Source organism: Aotus nancymaae, unplaced genomic scaffold (assembly GCF_030222135.1).
Source record: "Aotus nancymaae isolate 86718 unplaced genomic scaffold, 86718_ANA_hifiasm-v0.15.2.pri h1tg000003l, whole genome shotgun sequence".
Classification (NCBI taxonomy): Eukaryota; Metazoa; Chordata; class Mammalia; order Primates; family Aotidae; genus Aotus; species Aotus nancymaae.
Genome location: NW_026988414.1, coordinates 72,088,532 through 72,110,897, shown reverse-complemented (window position 1 = coordinate 72,110,897; position 22,366 = coordinate 72,088,532). Strand labels below are relative to the sequence as shown.

At 37.0% G+C, this 22,366-nt stretch overlaps 1 protein-coding gene across 2 annotated transcripts in view; it reads right to left on the bottom strand.

The window, feature by feature from the left end:
* The window catches only part of REC114 (REC114 meiotic recombination protein), a 104,278-nt gene that overhangs the window by 65,113 nt on the left and 16,799 nt on the right, over positions 1–22,366 (bottom strand). For both annotated transcript variants that reach the window (XM_012475890.2, XM_012475891.3), the window contains exon 2: positions 16,912–17,001. In XM_012475890.2, coding sequence (XP_012331313.1) covers positions 16,912–17,001 — 90 coding nt within the window. The remainder of the gene's footprint in view (positions 1–16,911; positions 17,002–22,366) is intronic.

Below are 22,366 nucleotides of genomic sequence, written 5' to 3'. Positions count from 1 at the left end.
TAAAGACACTTACTGGGCAATCCAATAATTCTACTCAAAGGTATTACCCAGGATAAATTAAGATAATACACAAAGACTTACATATAAATGTTCATAACAGCTCTACTCATAGTTTCCCCAAACTGGAAATAGCCCAAATATCCAACAGGTTAACAGATGAACAAATTGTGGTACATCCATAAAATGAAATATGAATCAACAAAAAAGAACATGTACAATGTACATATAAATGTGGACAAGGCTCAAAAACATCATGCTGAATTTAAACAGCTAGACACAAAAAAATCGAGCACATATTAGCACATATTATAATAACTGCATTTAATCAATTTCTAGTAAATGCAAAACTAATCTGTAGTGCCAGAAAGTAGTTGTCTGGAGATGAAGGTGGGTGAGTATGAAAGAATTTTTTTTGGTGGGGGTGGGGGAATGAAAGAAATTCATATCATGATTGTGATGTGTTATCTAGCTGGATATATTTATCAAAATTCAAAGAAGTCAATTCAATTAGTATATTTGAATATAATTTTTTTTATTTTTTGAGACAAGGTCTTGCTCTGTTGACCAAGCTGGAGTGCAGTGGTACGACTGAGGCTCACTGCAGCCTCCATCTCCCAAGCGATCTTCTGAACTCAGCCTCCCGAATAGCTGGGACTTCAGGTGTGTGCCACCATGCCTGGCTAATTTTTTTTGTAGAGACAGGGTCTCGCTATGTTGCCAGGTCTGGTCTTGAACTCCTGGGCTCAAAAGACCCTCCTGTCTCATCCCCCCAAACTGCACCCAGCCACTTTATTATATATACATTGTACTCTAATAAAACTCATTTTAAGAATAGTCAATGACAAACCAAGCAAAAAGATTTCAACATATATTCAAAGACATAATATTCTTATTTTATAAAGATAATGCCAATAATATAATAACAAAACTTCAGTATCCCAACAGAAAATGTGAAGAGCACTGTGGATTTCCAGAATGCCGAAAAGCTTGGCAAAAGAAGAATTTCATGGACATCTGAGCACTGACAGTTTTCTATCTTTGAAAAAAATGCAGATGTAAATTCAATGCTTGTAAACATTCTCTTAATCAGAAGCTGACTATTAGTGAAATTCTTTTGGAATGGTGACCTAAGTCCCAAGTATATAAGGGCTACATCCTGGCAAAAAGTGTCATCAGAAAATGTGGTTAGCAAAAGCTATCCTGAGATTCGCCGTACCTATTCCAGCCATGGGTGGTCACCTCACTTCCAAAAAGATTCCACATTTGCAATTAAGCAAGGAACTCTACTGTGTTTGAGTGTACTCATTCCTTCCACTACCTGAAATGCTACAGTTGGCATTGGACATGAGATTGGCACAGACACACCACCACTGTTGTTAAGAGTTTGAAAGAAGTGCTGGGAAGGCAAATAAGGAAACTGATCCCTGAGGAAGGTTGGGTGATTAGAGGGATTAGAGAGTTGAGTGAACTTTTTTCTGGAGTAGCTATGTAAGAATACACAGACTCTTCCCCTGCTATGGTCTAAACATGAACCCCTAAATTCAAATGTTGAAACTTATGTAATAAGTTAATAATAATATAATAGAATTAAGAGGTAGCGCTTTAAGAAGTAATAAGTCATGAGGGCAGAACCCTCATGAATGGGAGTAGGGCCTTTAGAAAAGGGCTTCAGGTGCCAGGCATGGTGTCTCATGCCTGTAATCCTAGCACTTTAGGAAGCTGAGGCAGGCAGATCACTTGAGGTCAGGAGTTCAAGACCAGCCTGGCCAACGTGGTGAAACCCCATCACTACCAAAAAAGAAAAAAATACACAAAGAACACAAAATTAGCTGAGCGTGGTTGCACGTGCCTGTAATCCCAGCTACTCAGGAGGCTGAGGGAGGAGACTTGCTTGAACCCGGGAGGTGGAGGTTGCAGTGAGCTGAGATCGCATCATTGCATTCCAGCCTGGGCAACAGAGTAAGACTCTGTCTCAAAAAAAAAAAAAAAAAAAAAAAGTGGCCAAAAAACATGAAAAAATGCTTATCATCACTGGTCATTAGAGAAATGCAAATCAAAACCACAATGAGATACCATTTCATGCCAGTTAGGATGGCAATCATTAAAAAGTCAGGAAATAACAGATGCTGGAGAGGAGGTGGAGAAATATGAACGCTTTTACACTGTTGGTGGGAGTGTAAATTGGTTCAAACATTGTGGATGACAGTGAGGTGATTCCTCAAGGATCTAGAACCAGAAATACCATTTGACCCAGCAATCCCATCACTGGGTATATACCCAAAGGATTATAAATTGTTCTACTATAAAGACACATGTACACATATGTTTATTGCAACACTGTTCATGACAGCCAAGACTTGGAACCAACCCAAATGCCCATCAACAACAGACTGGATAAGGAAAATATGGCACATATCCACCATGGAATACTATGCACCCACGAATGGGAGTGGGACCATAAAAATGGATGAGTTCGTGTCCTTTGCAGGGAAATGGATGAGGCTGGAAACCATTATTCTCAGCAAACTAACACAAGAACAGAAAACCAAACACCGCATGTTCACACTCATAAGTGGGAGTTGAACAATGAGAACACATGGACACAGGAAAGAGAACATCATACACTGGAAACCTGTCAGGGAGTGGGGGCTAGGGGACGGATAGCATTAGGAGAAATACCTAATGTAGATGACAAGTTGATGGGTGCAGCAAACCACCATGGCACGTGTATACCTATGTAACAAACCTGCACATTCTGCACATGTATCTCAGAACTTAAAGTATAATAATAATAAAAGGGGGCTTCAGAAAATGAGTTCACTCTCTTTTGCTCTTCCACCATGTGAAGACACAGTGTTCCTCCCCTATGGAGGATGCAACAGCAAGGTGCCATCTCAAAAGCAGAGAGCAGCCCTCACCAGACGCCAATCCTGTTGGTACCTTGATCCGGTTTTTCCAGTCTCCAGAACTGTAAGAAATTCATTTCTATTGTTTATAAATTACCCAGTCTGTGACATTTTGTTATAGCAGCACAAATGGACTAAAACAGAAATTGGTACCAAGAATGGGGTGTTGCTGTAACAAATACCTGAAAATAGGAAAGTGGCTTTGAAACTGAGTAATGGGTACTGGCTGGAACAGTTTTGAAGTGAATACTGGAAAAGGCGCATATTGCTGTGAACACAGCATTAAAGATGATTCAGGTGAGGGCTTAGAAGAGGACAGCTATAAAGAAAGCCTCAGTCTTAGTATCTAAGTGGTAGTGAATAGAAAGAAATATGGATAGTAAAGACCATTTGAATGAGGTGTTATACAAAAATAAGTAATACCTTATTAGAAACTGGAGGAAAGGCCATTCTTGTTATACAATGGCAAAGAACTTGGTTGAATTGTGTTTGTGTCCCATTGCTTTGTAGAAGGCAGAATTTAAGGGCAATGAAGTAGAATATTTAGTAGAAAAAATCTCTAAGCAAAATACTCTAGGTGCCGTATGGACTCTCTTAACTGCCTGTAATAAACTGCAAAAAGATATGAATTAAAAATGGAATTTATAATCAAACAGAAGCAGAACATAAAGATTTGGGAAATTCTCAGCCTGGCCATGTAAAGAATAAAAAAGTGTGTTTGGAAGAAAACCTAAAGGTATGGCCAACCAGCTATTTGATATAAAGACTAATATGGATAGAAGAAAGCCAGATACTATTCATTAAGACAATGGGAAAATAACCCCAAAGGTATTTCAAAGACCTTTGAGGCTACCGCACCCATCACAGGTCCACAATGCCAGAACCTTGAGGACAGAACAGTTTTAAGGGAAGGACCCAGGGTGCCCATTGACCTTGGGGCTCACTGCTCCAGGATGCCTCAAGTCTCTGCTCCCAGAATTCTGGTACAGTATTCCTTGGCCACCCCAGCTGTGGCTCAAGTGAGCCCAAGTTCAGCTCTGGCCACCACTGCAGAGGGTACAAGTCGTAAATCTTGACAGCATCCACATGGTGCTAATTCTGCAGGTGTGTAGGGTGCAAAAGCTGTGGAGGCATGGCTACCTTCACTTAGATCTCAAAGGACGCCTCAGAGAACCTCAGGGCCCAGGCAAAAAAATGCCATACGGTGGGGCCACTATAGATAGCCCCCACCAGGGCAATGCCTAGTAGTGCCATGGATGCAAAGCTACTGCAAGGAGTCCCTATTAGGGCAATGTCTAGTGAGGCCATGGGAGCAGGGCCACTTCTGAGATCTCACAACTGTAAAGCCACCAGAGTGTGATCTCAGCCTGGAAGAGCTGCAGGTACCTGACTCCAACCCATGAGAACTGCTGTGTGGGCTGTGCTCACAAAGCTGTAACAGAGGCAGGGCCTTCCAGGGCCTTGGAGCCCAAGTCCACCCCTGTGTGTACAAAAGTAGGACATGGAGTCAAAGAAGATTATTCTTAAGTCTCAAGACTTAATGTTTGCTTTATTAGGTTTTAGACTTACTTGGAACCTATTATCCCCTTCTTCTTGACTATTTTTTCTCTTTTGAAATGGGAATGTCTATCCTATGCCCATCTTGTCATTGTACTTTGGAAGAATATAAACCTGTTTGATACCACAGGCTCACAGCTGAAGGGAAATTTGCCTCAGGATGAATCTTACCTTGAGTCTCACCCACATCTGATTTAGAGATGAGATTCTGGACTTTAGAATTTTGAAATGGTGCTGGAAAAAGTTAAGACTTTTGGGGCTACTGGGATGCAATTAATATATTCTGCATGTGAGGAGAACATGAATTTTTGGAGCAGGGGTGGAATTTATGGTCTGAATATATTCCTCAAAATTAATATGTTGAAACTTTATTGCCAATATGATAGTATACAGAGGGAGAATCTTTAAGAGGTGATTAAGTCATGAGGGCAGGGCCCTCATAAATGGGATTAGGGCTCTTAGAAAAGGGCTTCAGGGCATACAGTAGCTCTCTTCTGCTCTTCCGTATGTAAGGACACAGTGGTCCTCCCTTATGGAGGACGCAGTAACAAGGCACCATTTGGAAGTAGAGACACCTCAGACATGAATCCTGCTGGCACCTTGATCTTGAACTTCTCAGCTTCTAAAACTATAAGATATGAATTTCTATTGCTCATAAAATACCCAGTCTGTGGTATTTTGTTATAGCAGCACAAACAGACTAAGAATCTCCCGCTGACAAATTGAGCCCAATGGGTAAAAGAGAGAAAGGGAAGGTAGCTTAAGGCATTATTCACGGGTTTTTCACATCAGAGATTCCCAAAGGGAGCTGAAAAGCCAGGAAGATAAGAAAGGTATGGTGGAAGATCATCTCATATTCCTCTCAGTTGAGTAATCAGCAACTTTGCAAGCCAAGTATTGCATAAGAGCTGAAGTTTATTTAGATGTGGGACAGTATAAGCGTAGAACAGTAAAATGCTTTAACTCTTGCTAACACAACTGTCTTTATAGGAGAAATAACAAAACATACAAAAGTGGAATTAAATTGATCATAATGGTTTTAAATGTAGGAGGGGTGATAAAGTTATCAAGAGCTTTGTTTTCCCTGATCTTTCCTGAAGAAGTGGCTGTATTAGGCTATTCTTGCATTACTATAAAAAATATCTGAGTCTGGGTAATTTACAAAGAAAAGAGGCTTAATCGGATCACACTTCTGCAGGCTGTACAGGAAGCACAGCACCAGCATTTGCTGCTGGGGAGACTCTGGGAGCTTACAATCATGGTAGAAGGTGAAACAGGAGCTTTTAAACAACCAGATCTCGCAGGAACTCATTCAGTATCACAAGGACAGTACCAAGAGGATAGTACTAAACCATTCATGAGATACCACCCCTATGATCCAGTCATCTTCCACCAGGCCCTACCTCCAACACTGGGGATTACAATTCAACATGGGGTTTGGGTGGGACTCAGATCCAAACCACATCAGTGGCCAAAGAATGGACAGGTTCTGCTTTAAAGAGGTGGCCGTGGGGGGTGGCTCACGCCTGTAATCCCAGCACTTTGGGATGCTCAGGCAGGCGGATCATGAGGTCAAGAGCTCAAGACCATCCTGGCCAACATAGTAAAACCTCATCTCTACTAAAAACACAAAAACTAGGTGGGCATGGTGGTGTGTGCCTGTAGTTCCAGCTACTCAGGAAGCTGAGGCAGGAGAATCACTTGAACTGGGAGGCAGAGGTTGCAGTGAGCCAAGATCACGTCACTGCACTCTAGCCTGGTGACAGAGCAAGACTCTATCTCTAAATAAATAAATAAATAGATAGATAGATAAATAGATAGATAGATAGATAGTTTAATGGTGTGAATAACTTGACTTTACAAGTTTATGCTAAATCTTTCCTTTTAGAAAATTCTGTAGGTAAGACTGATTTGCACATTTTTTAAAACCAATTGCATTAAAATTAGTGTTTGAAGTTTTCAAAGTTCACTTAAATAGGAATACAACATTTTCACTAGTAAACAGAAAGACAATTCCTTTTGGAAGAACATATGGGCTGGGTGTGAAAATTAAAAAGGAAACTAAAACAAAACAAAATTCAATGAACTCCATCATTTCCAGAATGACCCATGTTTCCCAGACAAACAGAATTAAAATTGTCATAAGACCATTTAACTTCTTTGTTTCAGGCATAATTATATTTAGGTAAAGACACTCATGCTGGACCAAAACCAACTGAGATAAAAAGGAATGGTTGGAAATAGAGGATAAAGTCTTGGGAAATAACTTCTTCCATTTGGATATATTTAGAACCTTGGCTTGAGACTTCAGTTTCTGCAACTTCTGGATTGAGAAGGAAGATGCTAACAAAAGGTAGATCTTTAGAGGTTTACAATGATATGTAAGAGAATGTGTTTTTAAATTTGGATAAATATCCCCAAAGAAGTTATGAATTCCACTTTTTTAAAGAAAGAATTTGAGATCTAGGAAAAGATGGCAGCCCACTGAAGGGTAAGTGTACCTCCTGCTAATAATCAGAAACTCCAGCTCCAGGACAGAAAAAGCCAAGGAGGACTGAGCAGGCAGCCAACAAGCACGTGGCAGGAGCAACTTGATATTTATGGGTGACTAGGGAGAGGGCACAGAGCTCCGTGCTCCAAGAAAAGCCACACTTCCTAGTCCCCACCCTATAAAGGGTTCACAGTGCTTTTCCCACACCTTCTCCAAGCTGAAAGAAGAAACAGGAGAAGATCACATGAGTTCTGGCCAAAAGTTTTATAAAAGCTACATTTACCAGGTAGGGGATGAGTGTGCTTATGTGTGTAAAGGAATATTATCGTTTTAAAAAAACAACACCCAATTACACAACACAACAAAACTCCAACCAGAAAATTGAAGAGGCCTGTGTAACCCAGTCCCTACAGCAAAGGGGCTAAAGGCTGTGGAGTGGGCCCCAGGGAGGGAGAAAGTCAGAAGTCACCACACTGAGGGCCACATGGAGAGCGCCGAGTTCTATTTGGACCTAGGCATTGACCCAGACCCCAGTCCTTGGGCTGCCAGGCTAAGGAAATCCCAGACTTCCTTCCAACTGAAGGGGCCTGCAGTCTCAAAGTCTCCTCCTCTAGGCTGCAGCAGACATGCTATTTAGAAACCAGTCTGGCTGAGACAGGACCATGACCAGCCCCTTTCCATGCTGCTCAAAGACCACCAAACCATCCCTGGAATTGAGAAAGGCAATAATACAGTGAAAAGATCCCAGTCTTTGGAAATGACCAACCAGAAGGAGAAGCTAAATATCGTGCCATAACATTTGATGAACCAAGTCATGGCAAACCTTAAGGACACCAGCTTCCTGGAGGCTCGAATTAGCCCCTTGAGCAAAGTCCACGATTATGAAGAACACATACAGAAACACTGGAAGGACAAAGCTCACAAATACTATTTGGTGATGAGCACTGTACAGAGGAAAAAGATGCTCAAAAAACCTTTGTTAAGCCAATATGATGTCTCTGAGAAGACATGCTGGGCACTGAGTACACCTTTTTGACGGAGCAACCCACTGCCAAGTCCTGACTGAGAAGGCTCTGTGCATTCCGGATGTTCCAAGAGACTCAAAAGCTGAAGAAGCAAAAACAGGCTTTAAAAGTTGCAGCAGCAGCAGCTCAAAAAAAGACCAGAGGAATCCAGAGAGCTCTGCCAAAGCCTGACCAGAAGCACTTAAAGAAAATAAATTGTTAAATTTTTTTTTTTTAAATTAACAAAACCGAATAGACATTTCTCTAAACAAGATACAAAAATGGGCAATACATAATAGATGCTCAGCCTCTCTAATCATTAAAGAAATGCAAATCAAAACCATAAGGAGACACAACCTTCTACCTGCTAAGCTCAATACTATTTTAAAAAACAGAAAATAATAAGCATTGGCAAGGATGTAGAGAAATTGGAACTCTTAGGCACTATTGCTAGGAATGTAAAATGGTACATACAGCCCCTGTGGAGATGAGTACAGCAATTCCTCAAAAAAATCAAAAATAGAATTACCATATAATCCAGCAATTCTACCTATGAGTACATACCCAAATGAATTGAAAGCAGGGTTTCAAAGGGATATTTGTGCACTCAAGTTCATAGTAGCATTATTCACAATAGGCAAAAGGTATTAATAACCCAATGTCCACTGGCAGATAAATCAGTAAACAAAATGTGGTATATACCTACAGTGAAATATTATTCAGCTTAATATTCATGTATCATATGACATGATATATCATGGAGCAATCTTGATAACATTATGCTAAGTGAAACAGTCCAAAAGCCAGTGCAAAAAGACAAATGCTATATGATTCCACTTGTATTAGGCTGTTTTTGCATTGCTATAAAGGAATACCTGAGGCTGGGTAATTTATGAAGAAAAGAGGTTTATTTGTTTCACAGTTCTGCAGGCCATATAGGAAGCATGGCACTACTATCTATTCAGCTTCTGGTGAGGCCTCAAAAAGTTTCCAATCATGGCAGAAGGCAAAGGGAGAGAAGGCATGTCACATGGCAAAAAGAAGAAAAAGAGACAGGTTGTGGGGGAGGGGGGTACCGTATTCTTTTAAACAAACAGATCTTGCATGAACTCAGAGCAAGAACTCATTTATTATCGTGAGGACAGCACCAAGCCATTCATGGGGGATATACCTCCTACAGGCCCCACCTCCAACACTGGGGATTACATTTCAACATGAGATTTGGAGGGGACAAACATCCAAACTATATCAGCATTATGTGAGGTACCTACAGTAGTCAAATTCATAGAAATAGAAATGGTTACCAAGGGCTAGGGGGAGAAGGAATGGGCAGTTGTTTAATGGGCACAGAGTTTTTGTTTTGCAAGATGAAGAGTTCTGGAGATGGATAGTGCTGATGGTAGCACAATGACATGAATGTACTTTAATATCACTGACATGTACACTTAAAAATGGTTAAGACAGGCTGGGCACGGTGGCTCACGCGTGTAATCTCAGTACTTTGGGAGGCTGAGGTGGGCAGATCACGAGGTCAGGAGTTCAAGACCAGCCTGACCAACATGGTGAAACCCCATCTCTACTAAAAATACAAAACTTAGCTGGGCGTGGTGGTGCGTGCCTGTAATCCCAGCTACTCGGGAGGCTGAAGCGGAAGAATTGCTTGAACTCGGGAGACAGAGGTTGCAGTGAGCCGAGATTGTGTCACTGCACTCTAGCCTGAGTGACAGAGCAAGACTCTGTCTCAAAAAAAAAAAAAAAGTATCTCAGCCTTCTTGCTATACCAGACCTTTGACATAAATGACAAACAGAAGAGTCTAGTGGTAGGTCTCCATGGAGCCCTCTGGCAGTGATGTCCCCAGTTGAATGCAGGTGCTATATGAACAAACAAGATGGAAATCTATAGTATTACTAGATACTATGCATGCAGTTTAATCTGAAGCATTAAATTCCCATGGACCTCACAGGGAGTACCAACCAGAAACCTATGATGGTTAAGGGAAATTAAGTTTAAATAACTTCCCAGGACCAAGAAGAAAGCCCAAAGCCTTGCTGACCTGTTTTGAGTTTTACATAAACATATCACACACATGAGGCTGTTACTATTTTTTGGAGGGCTTTTGTGGGTGCAGCTTCCACAAAACTTCAAAAATACAAACAGGATATTTAAATCCATGCCAGTGATTGAGTTCTTGCACTAAGACCAAAATGGCTAAAACTTTCCATGGCTGTCCTGTCTCTACCTTTTATGAAAAAATTCTAAGGCCAGGCATGGTGGCTCACACCTGTAATCCCAGCACTTTTGGAGGCCGAGGCAGATGGATCACCTAAGATCAGGAGTTTGAGACCACCCTGGCCAACATGGTGAAACCCCGTCTCTACTAAAAATACAAAAATTAGCTGGGCATGTTGGCGGGCACCTGTAATCCTAGCTACTCAGGAGGCTGAGGCAGGAGAATCAGAATCACTTGAACCCAGGAAGCGGAGATCATGCCATTGCACACCATCCTGGGCAACAGAGTGAGACTCAAAAAAAAATTCTAAAAATGTATCATGACCCAGATTAGTATGACAGGAGAGGGTGTGTAAATGTAATACCAACATAAAATTACGTGTGTTATAAATGCATTACAATCCAAATGTGTTCGCTCTTCTATGTGTTGGTTTTTGTGGAGGCCAAGAAAGATTATGAATAAATGGCATGAACTGATGAAAATTATTCTTTAATTTAGGGGGCAAAATATATTTTAAACATGTATTCTTATTTTTATCAGACATATGTACATAATTTAAAAAAATCAAATACTTCTACAATAAAAGTTGATTCAGTAAGAACTGAAAAAAACATAAAATTTTAAATAATAAATTTATTCAAATAATAAATTTACTTATTATTTTTCAGCCTGGGTGACAAGAGTGAAAAACTCTGTTTAAAAAAATTTTAATTTAAATTTAAAAATTTTTTAAAATTAGCAAAGGACCTGAATAAGCATTTTCCACAGATGACATATAATGGCCAACAAGTATAAGAAAAAGTGTTCAACATTACTAATCATCAGGGAAATGCAAATCAATACCGCAATGACATATCACCTCATACTTCTTAGGATGGCTATTATCAAAGAGACAGAAGACAAGAAGTATTGGTGAGGATACTGAGAAAAAGGAATCCTTGTACACTGTTGGTAGTGATGTAAACTGGTCTAGCCATTTTGGAAAATAAGGAGTTTCCTCAAAAAAATTATAAATAGGATTACCATATAGACCCAGCAATCCTACTTCTGAGTATATGTCCAAAGGAAATGAAATTAGTATTTTGAAGAGGTATCTGTACTCCACATTCACTGCAGCATTACTAACATTAGTCAAGATACAGAAATAACCTAAGTGTCCATCAATGGATAAGTGGATAAAAAATTATGTATATATGCACACATACACACACGAATATTATTCAGCATTAATAAAGAAGGTATCCTACCATTTTCAACAACATGGATGAACCTGGAGTACATTTGCTAAGTGAAATAAACCAGACACAAAACAAAAAATATTACATGATCTCACTTGTATATGAGATCTAAAAAAGTAAAATTCATAGAAGCAGAGAACAGAATAATGGTTAACAGGAGTGGGCCAGGGAAGGTGGAGGAAATTAGGAGATGTTGGTTATAGGGTACAAAGCTTCAGTTCTATAGGATGAATAAATTCTAAAGATGTAATGTACATCATGGTAAGTATAGTTAATAGCACTAGACTGTATACCTGAAATCTGCTAGAATAGATCTTAAGTATTCTCACCATACATGTACAAAATGGTAATTGTGAGGTAATTATATTTTAATTAGCTTGACTATAGTCATCATTTTACAATGTATATCAAAACATTACATTGTACACCTTAAATATATGTATATCAATATATGTAATTTTAATTTAAAAATAGATAAATACCAGAAGCTCCAAGGGAAAAAAACAAATCCCTTAGCAAACTAGGAATAGAAGGGAACTTCTTTGGTTTCATGAATTGGATCTATGAAAAAACCTACAGCTAACATTATATTTAATGGTAAAAACACTAAATGCTTTCCCCCTAAGATGGGGAAACAAGGCAAGGATATCAACTCTCACCATTGCTATTCAACATTGTAAAGGACATCCTAGCCAGCATAATCTGTGGAAAGTGGGTGAGGCGGGCAGGGAGAGTATACAGATTGAAAGGAAGAATGTAAAACATCTTTATTTACAGAACACAGATCATCTATGTAGAAAACCCTAAAGAACCTACAAAAAGCTATAGAACTAATAAATGAGTTTAGCAAGATCACAGGATACAAGGTCAATATTTAAAAATCAATTATGTTTCTACACATCAGCAACAAACTATTAGATATTGAAATTTTAAAATCCTACCTACAAGAATATAAAAAATATGAAATACTTGTAGATAAATTTAGCAAAGTATGTGTAAGACCTGTATTGTGAAAACTACAAAACACTGATGAGGAAATCAAAGAAAATATCAATAAATGGAGAGTTTAAAATATGCTCACTAGTTAGAAGATGGGAAAAGTCAGAAGTCAATTCTCTTCAAATTGATTTATAGATTCAAATCAGTCCCAACAAAATCCAAGTAAGCTTTTCTGTAGGAAACATCATTCTAAAATTTATATGGAAACGCAAATGACTTATAATAGTCAAAACAACTTTGAAAAAGAACACAGTTGGAAGAATTAAACTACCTGATTTCAAAAATTACAGCAAAGCAGAAGTAAAGACAGTGTGTTATTGGAATATGGATAGACATCTAGATCAACGGAACAGAAAAGAGAGTCCAGAAATAGACTAACAGATACTTAGCAAATTAATTTTCAGCAATGATACCAAGGTAATTCAATGAGGGAATTGAAGCTAGTCTTTTCAATAAATGGTACTAAAATAATTGATATCCAAATGCAAAAAATAAACCCAAATTCTTAACTTTCACCATATATTAGAATTCAAGTTCCAAAAGTAAATTGCCTAAGATCCATGGTCATATTCCATATTATAGTAATTTTCATCAATACCACATTGCTTTAACTGTGGGAAAGATGGAACACTGTATGAAATAATAAAAATAATAACATTAAATACTAAAAAATTTCATAATGAATTACAGGCCTAAATATAAGAGCTGAAACCATAAAACATCTAGAAGAAAACATTTGAAAAAACGTTTGCAGCCAGGCACAGTGGCTCTTGCCTATAATCCCAACACTGAGAAGCCAAGGTGAGAGGATCACCCGAGTCCAGGAGTTTGAGAACAGCCTACGCAACGTAGTGAGATCCTGTCTCTACAAAAATAAAACAAATTAGCCAGGAATGATGGTGTATGCCTATAGTCCCAGCTACTCAGGAGGCTGAGATGGGAGGACCACTTGAGCCTGGGAGGTCAAGGCTGCAGTGAGCTGTGTTCACACCACTGTATTCCAGCCTAGAAAACCGAGCAAGATCTTGACTCAAAAAAAAAAAAAAAAAATTTGCAATCTTGGCATAGGTAAAAATTTCCTAAGTAGTATACAAAAAGATGAACCATAAGAGAAAAAAATATTGAACTTCAAAATTTTTAACATCTGCTCTTCAAAAGACACTAAGAAATGAAAAGATAAGTCATAAACTGGGAGAAATATTCAAAGAACATGTTTCTAATAAAAGAGCTGTAACCAGAGTAGGAATTCTTAATTCAAATATAAGAAGGCAAACAACTCAAGGCATGAACAGACACTTCACCAATGAGACATACATATGGCAAATAAATACATGAAAAGATGCTCAACGGTATTAGTCATTAAGGAAATGCAAATTAAAACCACCATGAGATAACACTATACACTTATTAGGATAGTTAAAATTGAAAAGACTGACAATACCAAGCCTTGTAAGGATGTGGAACGTGTGGAACCCTCATACATTGCTTATGAGAATGCAACTTTGGAAAATAGCTTTGCAATTTCCTATAAAGTTAAACACAGACACGCCATATGGCTCAGCAGTTCCTCTCTTGGGCATTTAACAATGAAAAACGAAAACATGCCCATATAAAGGCTCATATACAAATATTCAGCAGTGTTATTCATAACAGCTAAAAAAATGAAAGCAACCCCAATGTCTATCAAAAGTTGAATAAGCAAATAGGCTTACCTATGCAACGAATACTGTTCAGTAATGAAAAGTAATCAGCTACTGATAACATGGAACAACAGGGATGAATTTTAAATTATGCTAAATGGAAGATGCCCGACTCAAAAGACAGCAGATCATATGATTCCATTACATGAATTCTAGAAAAGGCAAAACTATAGTGAGGTAATGCATATGTTAATTAGCTAGATTTAGTCATTCTACAATGTATATATACTTCAAAATAATGGTGTACACAGTAAATATATACAATTTTATCTGTCAATTAAAATATATAAATAAAAATTAATTATAAAAAATAAAAGGCAAAACTAGAGTGACAGCAGATCAATGGCTGCTAGATGCTGAGGGTAGGCAGAGGAGGCTGACTACAAAGATGCACAAGGAAACTGGTTTAATCTAAATGTTCTATATTATGATTGTGGTGATGGTTACATGACTATATACATTTATCAGAACACATCAAATTGAACACTTAAAGTCAGAGAATTTTATGTAAATTATACCTCAATAAAAGTGATTTTTAAAAATAATTTTTAAACAGATTTTTAAAAAAATATTGCCATATTTAAGTTATATATGTATAGTCATGTGTCACTTAACAATGGGGATATGTTCTAAGAAATGTGTCATGAGGTGATCTTGTCATTATGTGACTATCATACAGTGCACTTACACAAACCTCAATGGTACAGCCTACTATACACCTAGCCATGTGGGATACCCCATTGCTCCTAGGTTACAAACCTGTACAGCATGTTACGGTACTGAACACTGCAGGCAACTGTAATGCTAACACAATGCTAGGTATTTGTATGTCTAAGCATATCTAAGTATAGAAAAAGTAAAGTAAAAATTATACCTGTATAAGGGCACTTAACGTGAATGGAGCCTGCAAGGTAAAAACTGCTCTGGGTAAGTCAGTGAGTGAATGGTGAGTGAATATGGTGGCCTAGGACATTACTGTACACTATTATAGACTTTATAAACACTGTACACTCAGGCTTCAATAAATTTATTTTAAAAATTTATCTTTCTTTGATCACAAATTAACCTTAGCTTACTATAACATTTTCACTTTATAAACTTTTTAAATTTTTACAAAACATTTGGACTGTTTTATAATAAAACATATATAATAATATTTTTTGTATTTTTACATTTTTTAAGTTGTCGTACTTCTAAAACTTTTTGTTAAAACTAAGACACAAACATGCACATTAGCCTATGCATACAGAGGGCCAGTATCATTAAGATGTCACAGGTCATAGGAATTTTTCAGCCCCCTTATAATCTAATGGGATCACTATCATATCTGTGGTCCTTTCTTGACTGATAAGTTGTGAGGCAACATGCACCAAATTGCAGTTACCCTTACATTTCTCAGTAGCGGATATCTTGGAATTTGATAAACTGGGTTTTGTGACTACAGTGCAAAAATCCTTCTATGTATGATACAAAGAAATTTCTATCCATTTGTTCACAATAGTTACCACTGGGGCAAAAAGATGGAGCAGAGACAAAGTATGAGGTGGTCTCCTGTGCCTGAGGAAGCCAAAATGCATTAATATCACCATTCAGCAAAGACCCATGATTTTGACAGGGAGAACTAGCTGTGCACTAGGTATCCTTCAAGTCTACCATTTGTAGTACTCATTAGCAGCTGAAAAAACCTTATCTCTTGCAACTGATGCAGACCCTGACAGTAGCAGATAAAGCAAATTAACACAACTCATGCTGCAGTTTTAAAAGTCATCAGGAACACAAAGATGACTTTGCAGGTCATCTCACATTCAATGAGAAGGCTATATTTCATTTCAGTGGAAAGATGAATCATCACAATATACACATGTGAGATCCTACCATATTATGATAGAATATGTAAGAGATCCAACAAAAAGTAATGTTTTTAAAATGTATTTGACCTATTTGTTTATTGCTGATTTTCCCCACTAGAATCATGATATCCCATAATGAAAGGGATTTTTGTCTTCACTGTTCACTGCTATATCCCTAGCCTCCCCTAAAATGCCTAGCATATACTAATTACTCAATATTTACTCAATAATTATGCCCATGCAGATATTCAGTAAATATATGTTGTATGAATTTATGTCAATGTAGCCACCGTTCACAGCTAAATGATATAATAACCTTCCATTATATCTTCCTTTCTTGTAACAATTTGATTGGAAGTTACTAATTGTTTTGTTTCTTTGTTCATTTGGTTTCTATGTACCAAATAAAACCTAACTTTCAAGCAAGTTGATTCTTATTTTCTTTACATATTTCTTCATTCCAAAATTTCGTATATGTATTCGGAGTAAAGAACACATGCATATTTATAAAATTAGAGTTTTATGGAAGACTCTATCAATCAATAATACTATCTTTTTGTTTTCTTTTAGTTATTTCTGCACATCTATCCCTCTGTATATACTGTTTTCCCTACCTGGAAAACTCCCCACACTTGTCTCTGTTAACCTAGCCTATCTTAACTCAGTCTCCCTTACTACAGAATCCTTTATCATACTAGTTAATTTCAATTTTTTGATCCACTCTGACTCCCAAAAAAATCCTAAACCCCTTAAGTGCCAGCAATATTCAGTATGTTTCTATATTTTCCACCGTTATAGCACATTTGATAAACGTTTAATGTGTTGACCTTGATGAATTTCAGTGAGACTAAAGAAGCTTGAGAATACAAAAATTCATGTAAAGCTAAGAAGACAAAGATATATTTCCATATTAAACTATTATGCATAAAACTTACCAGTAGTGTCTGTCCTTGGAAAATGAAGAAATGACCTGATACAACTATGGTGAGAACAAGATACCCAGATTCTTCATTGGAATCAAAAACCTTGAAAAAGAGAAAGAGAAAAATACGTAAAAGATAATACATTTCTATAATAACTGATAAACGTATAATAGTGATAACCAAGGTATTTTCTCATATTGATCTTTCTACCCTGAGCATTCTCTTTCGTTTTTCATTCATTTAATCTGTAACCCTTTCCTTACAGCTTCAAGTTTCTCTCATATATAGGCTAACAGCCAGACTTTTAAAAAATAAATTTAAAAGCCAATATTTCGAAACAGAATATCAGATTAAGAATCATGAGATGTGGGTCCTGAGCCAACCACTTTTTAGTTACATTTTAATAAATCATTCTCTTGAAGCCTCAGTATTCTTTCTGTAAAATGGAGATACTGCCTTAAAGAATTGCTGTAAGACTTCATAGTCCCAATTTCTTCAGCCATGTAATCCATTCTTTTTTTTTTTTTTTTTTTTTTTTTGAGACAGAGTTTCGCTCTTGTTGACCAGGCTGGAGTGCAATGGTGCAATCTCAGCTCACAGCAACCTTTGCCTCGTGGGTTCAAGCTATTTTTTCCTGCCTCAGCCTCCCGAGTAGCTTGAATTACAGGCATGCGCCACCATGCCCAGCTAATTTTTGTATTTTTAGTAGAGACAGGATTACACCATGTTGGTCAGGCTGCTCTCAAACTCCTGACCTCAAGTGATCCGTCTGCCTTGGCCTCCCCAGGTGCTGGGATTACAGGTGTAAGGCACCGCATGTGGCCATCCATTTTTTATAACCCCTTAACACCTGGTGCTTTCCTTTGGATGAGCTCTAGTTTGTCAGTATCACTCTTAAAATATGGTGCCATAAACTTACTGTAATCCTCTTGGTATAGTCTAATTATCTCCCATTACTTGCAATAGTGTTGCCTATAATCACATTAACCTTTTGAGGGGTAGTACCACTGAAGAGTTTGACCTTAAATCAATATAACCTCGTGAAACTTTATTACCTATGTTGGTAAATCATACTTCCCTTTATTCATCTTGAACCTAAACATAACACCTTAGATTAGCCCCATTATATTTTATCTTGTTAGATTTGATCTATAATTCCAACCTATTGAGATGTAGTGAGGAACCAAAGCAATTAAATCAAAATGTCAGGGAGGACATAACTGATGGATACATTAGAGTGGGATTTGGGTCTTAAGTGACTATACTATATAGGTGGCTTTCATATTCTTAATAAACACTGTAAACATCCTTATAGAAACAACAAATAAATTACAGACTCATCTTAATGCTCAAAGTTCAAAATAATTAACATATACCTAATTCAACTTAGATATGTTTTATAAGGTTACTACATTCTACTGAGAAATAATGCTCTTATAGTTCCATATGTGGGGTTTGGAGTTTTAGTGCTATATTTAAATTTAAGATTTCCTACTGTGTTTTCTCTAATCATTTCAAATTCCAAACTTAAAAAGAGAGTAACATTTTTGATGTCAAAGCAAATATGATAAGCCCTGCACTAATTCCTTCAGTTGTTGTAATTCTCCCTCTTTCCCAATATTTGGAATTTGGTCAGTGGCACAACACTCTTCCCAACACAGTTTAAATGAATTATCCTGTGTGTTTCATGACTAGTGTGAACCAGAAGCATAGCTAGGAGTCAAGTACAGCTTTCACAACTAGAGTCTGGTCAACAAATTCTTTGGAAGGCAATGTGTTAACACGATAATTTAATGTTTTGTTTTATTTTTTAAGAAATGTAACATATATATAAAAAAGCATCCAAAATATAAATGTACAGCTCAATGAATGATGACAAAGCAAACACATCACCACCCAGGTGAATAACTTGAACATTAGCAGATTTCCAGAAGGTCCTCTGTGCTTGCTGTCTTCGAATCACTATCTGCTTCTTCCTCCCTTAAAAAATTCTCCATCCTGACTTCTAATACTATAGTTTAGTTTTCGTTATATGAGTGGAATCATAAAGAATGATTTTACATTTGGCTTCATCGATGTCATTGCATGTTCATTCATTTTCATTATTCTTAAATACATTCTATGATGATACCATCCTTTCTTTTTCTTTTTTATTTGCTGATGGGTCCTTTTTCCAGTTTAAGTTAACTACAAATAATACTGTTATGAACATTCTTATATATGTCTCTTGTTGGATAGAAACAGTCAAAAGATTTCAATTCTTCCCAAATTACTTTATAATTTTTTTAAAGATATGGCCAACAACTTCCAGGAGATCCCCAGTTTAGACTACTCTCTTGCCTTCCAAAATGCTACATTTAATCACTTAATCAACATCTCCATGTAAAGGTCTAATAGTTATCTCAAAATTAACAGTCCCTAACTTGAACTCCTAACCTTCTCATTGTAAGTACCAACTCTGTGCTAGGCTGTTAATAGACATTTGACTCCACAATTTTTTCACCTCAGAAAATAATCTTTTTCTTTTTCAGGTTTCTATATGCAACACTGAAGAAAATAATTCTATCCTTCCATTTCCTTGGCTAAATCATGGAATAATTCTTGACTCCTCTTCTTTTCTCACACCTGTATCCAATCCATCGGCAAATCCTTCATGTTTATCTTCAAAACAGCCATAATTCAACTACTTCTTACAGATCTTGCCTAAATTATCATCATTCTCTCTAGTTGATTATAATAATCTCCTAACTGGCTTTTCCATTTCTGTTCTTGCTTCCCTTCTCCAGCACAGAATTTATTCTCAATACAATTGCCAGAGTGATCCTTTAAAAAATAAGTCAGATCATGTCACTTCCAGCTTACAGCCCTGCAATAGCTCTCTATCTCATTCAGAAGCTCCTGCAACGCACTCCATGGTCTAGGCCTACACTGCCTCTCTGCTCTTGTCCTCTAGCATACACCCGCTGTGCACTCTGATCAGCCACAGTGGCCTCCTTCCTGTTCCTTCAACCCACTAGGCAAACTGATTATTATAAACCTCAGGGCTTTTACAATAGTTGTTCTATCTGAAATTCTCTTCTCTTAAGATATCCACATGACTCACTCCTTCATCTTCAAATCTTGGCTTAAATATTATCTTTTCAGGTAAGACTTTTCCTAACCATCCTACTGAAAACCCATGTCACCTAAACCACACTACTATTTTTCCCTTCGCCAGCTTTTTTTTTATTCATAGCTCTTACCACTTTTTTGTTACTTTATATTTACTTGGTACCAGTCTTACCTGAGCAGAATTTAAGCTCCATGAAGATAGATTTTTTTTCCCCCTCATTTTGGACAGTGTTATATTCAAATGCCTAGGATAGTACCTGGCACATGATTGGCACCCACTATTTCGTTGGATGGTTAAGTAAATATGAACTTTTAAATGAAAAATTTTCAAAGAAAATAAAGATTTTTAAGAAGGAATTTGTCACCAGCAGATCCGAACTGAAAGAAATGTTAAAGGAAGTCCTTGAGGAAGAAGGAAACTGATACCAGATAAAAACTAAGATCTCCACAAAGGAATGAAGAGCACTGGAAATAGTAATTACATGGGCAAATACATAAAAAATTTATCTAAATATCATTAAAAGATAATTGATAAATGGGATTACATTGATAAACAATATTCAATTAATCCAAAAGGAGGTAGGATCAAAATTAAAAGGGAACAAAGAACAGATGGGAAAATTCTAAAACAAATAGCAAGACAACAGACTTAAACCCAACCCTATCAATTATCACATTAAATGTAAATAGTTTAAACACCTCAATTAAAAGTAGAGGTTGTCAGATTGGATAAAAAGACAAAACAAGCTATATGCTGCCTACAAGAAATGCACTTTAAATATAAAAACAAAAGGATAGAAAAAATATATACCAAACTAATGCTAGTCAAAAGAAAGCTGGAGTGAGTCCAGGTACAATGACTCACTCCTACAATCTCAGCACTTTAAGAGTCTAAGGCTTGCCTAAGGCCAGGAATTTCAGACTAGCCTGGGCAACATAGCAAGACTCAATCTCTACAAAATAATTTAAAATTAGCCAGGCATGGTGATGCACACCTGTAGTCCCAGCTGCTTGGGAGACTGAGGCAGAAGGATCGCTTGAGTGCAAGAGTTTGAGGCTGCTGTAAGCTATGACTGCACCACTGCACTCTGCACACTCCACTCAGAGGCCTGGGTAACACAGTGAGACCCTTTCACTAAAAAAATAAAAATAAAAAAGCTAAAGTGGTTTTATTAATATTAGACAAGAATATCAAAAGGTTATAAAGAAGGTCATTTCAAATGATAAAAGGGTCAATTAATCAAGAAAGATAACCATCCCAAACATGTATGGCTCCAATACAGAGCTTAAAAATACAGGAAGCAATAAGTGATAGAACTGTAAGGGGAAATAGACAAGTTCACAATTACAGTCAGATTTTAATACCCCTCTCTCCGTAACTGATAGAACAAGTGCATAGCAAATCAGCAAGTATATAGTAGACTTGAACAACTCTGTCAACCAACGTGATTGATCAACATTTATAGAACACTCTAACACCAACACAAAACACTTTCTTCTCAAGTATACACAGAGCATTCATAAAGACAGACTATATCCTGAGCCACAGAACCAGTTCTGGTTAATTTAAAAGAATCCTATCTGAGCACAGGAGAATTAAATTAGAAATTAATAACAGAAAGGTCTCTGAATCCCCCAAATATTCTGAAACTAAGCAACACACTTCTAAATAACCCACTGGTAAATAAGAAATTAAAAGAGAAATCAAAAGTATTGTAAACTCAAAGTAATTCACCATGTTAACATATTAAAAATGAAAAATCCTATGATCATCTCAATATGAGAGAATGTAGAAAAAGCATTTGACAAAATCCAACATCCATTCCTGATTTTAAAACTCAGCAAACCAGGAATAGAAGTAACTTCTTCAAGCTGATAAAGGGCATCTATTAAAAAAAAAAAAAAAACTACAGTTAACTTCATACTGAAAGCTTTCTTCCTAAGATAAGAAACAAGACAAGATGTCCACTCTCACCACTTCTATACAACACTGTTACCGGAAGTTCTGACCACTGTAATCAGACAGGAAAAAGAATGAAAAAGCACCCAGATTGGAAAGAAGTAAAACTGTCTTTATTCACAGACAATGGGATCATCTATGTAGACAATCCAACTGATTTTACTAGAACAAATAAATGAATTTTAGAAAGGTTTCAGAATAGAAGATCAATAAATAAAAACCAATTGTATTTACATACACTAATGAAGAACTGGAACCTGAAATTTTAAAAGCATCAAAATTTACAACATCAAATATACAAAATACTAAAGGAATAAATATGACAAAAGTGAAAGACCAGCACGTTGAAACTTGAGAGATATTTAAGAACACTTAAATATATGAAGAGAAATATTT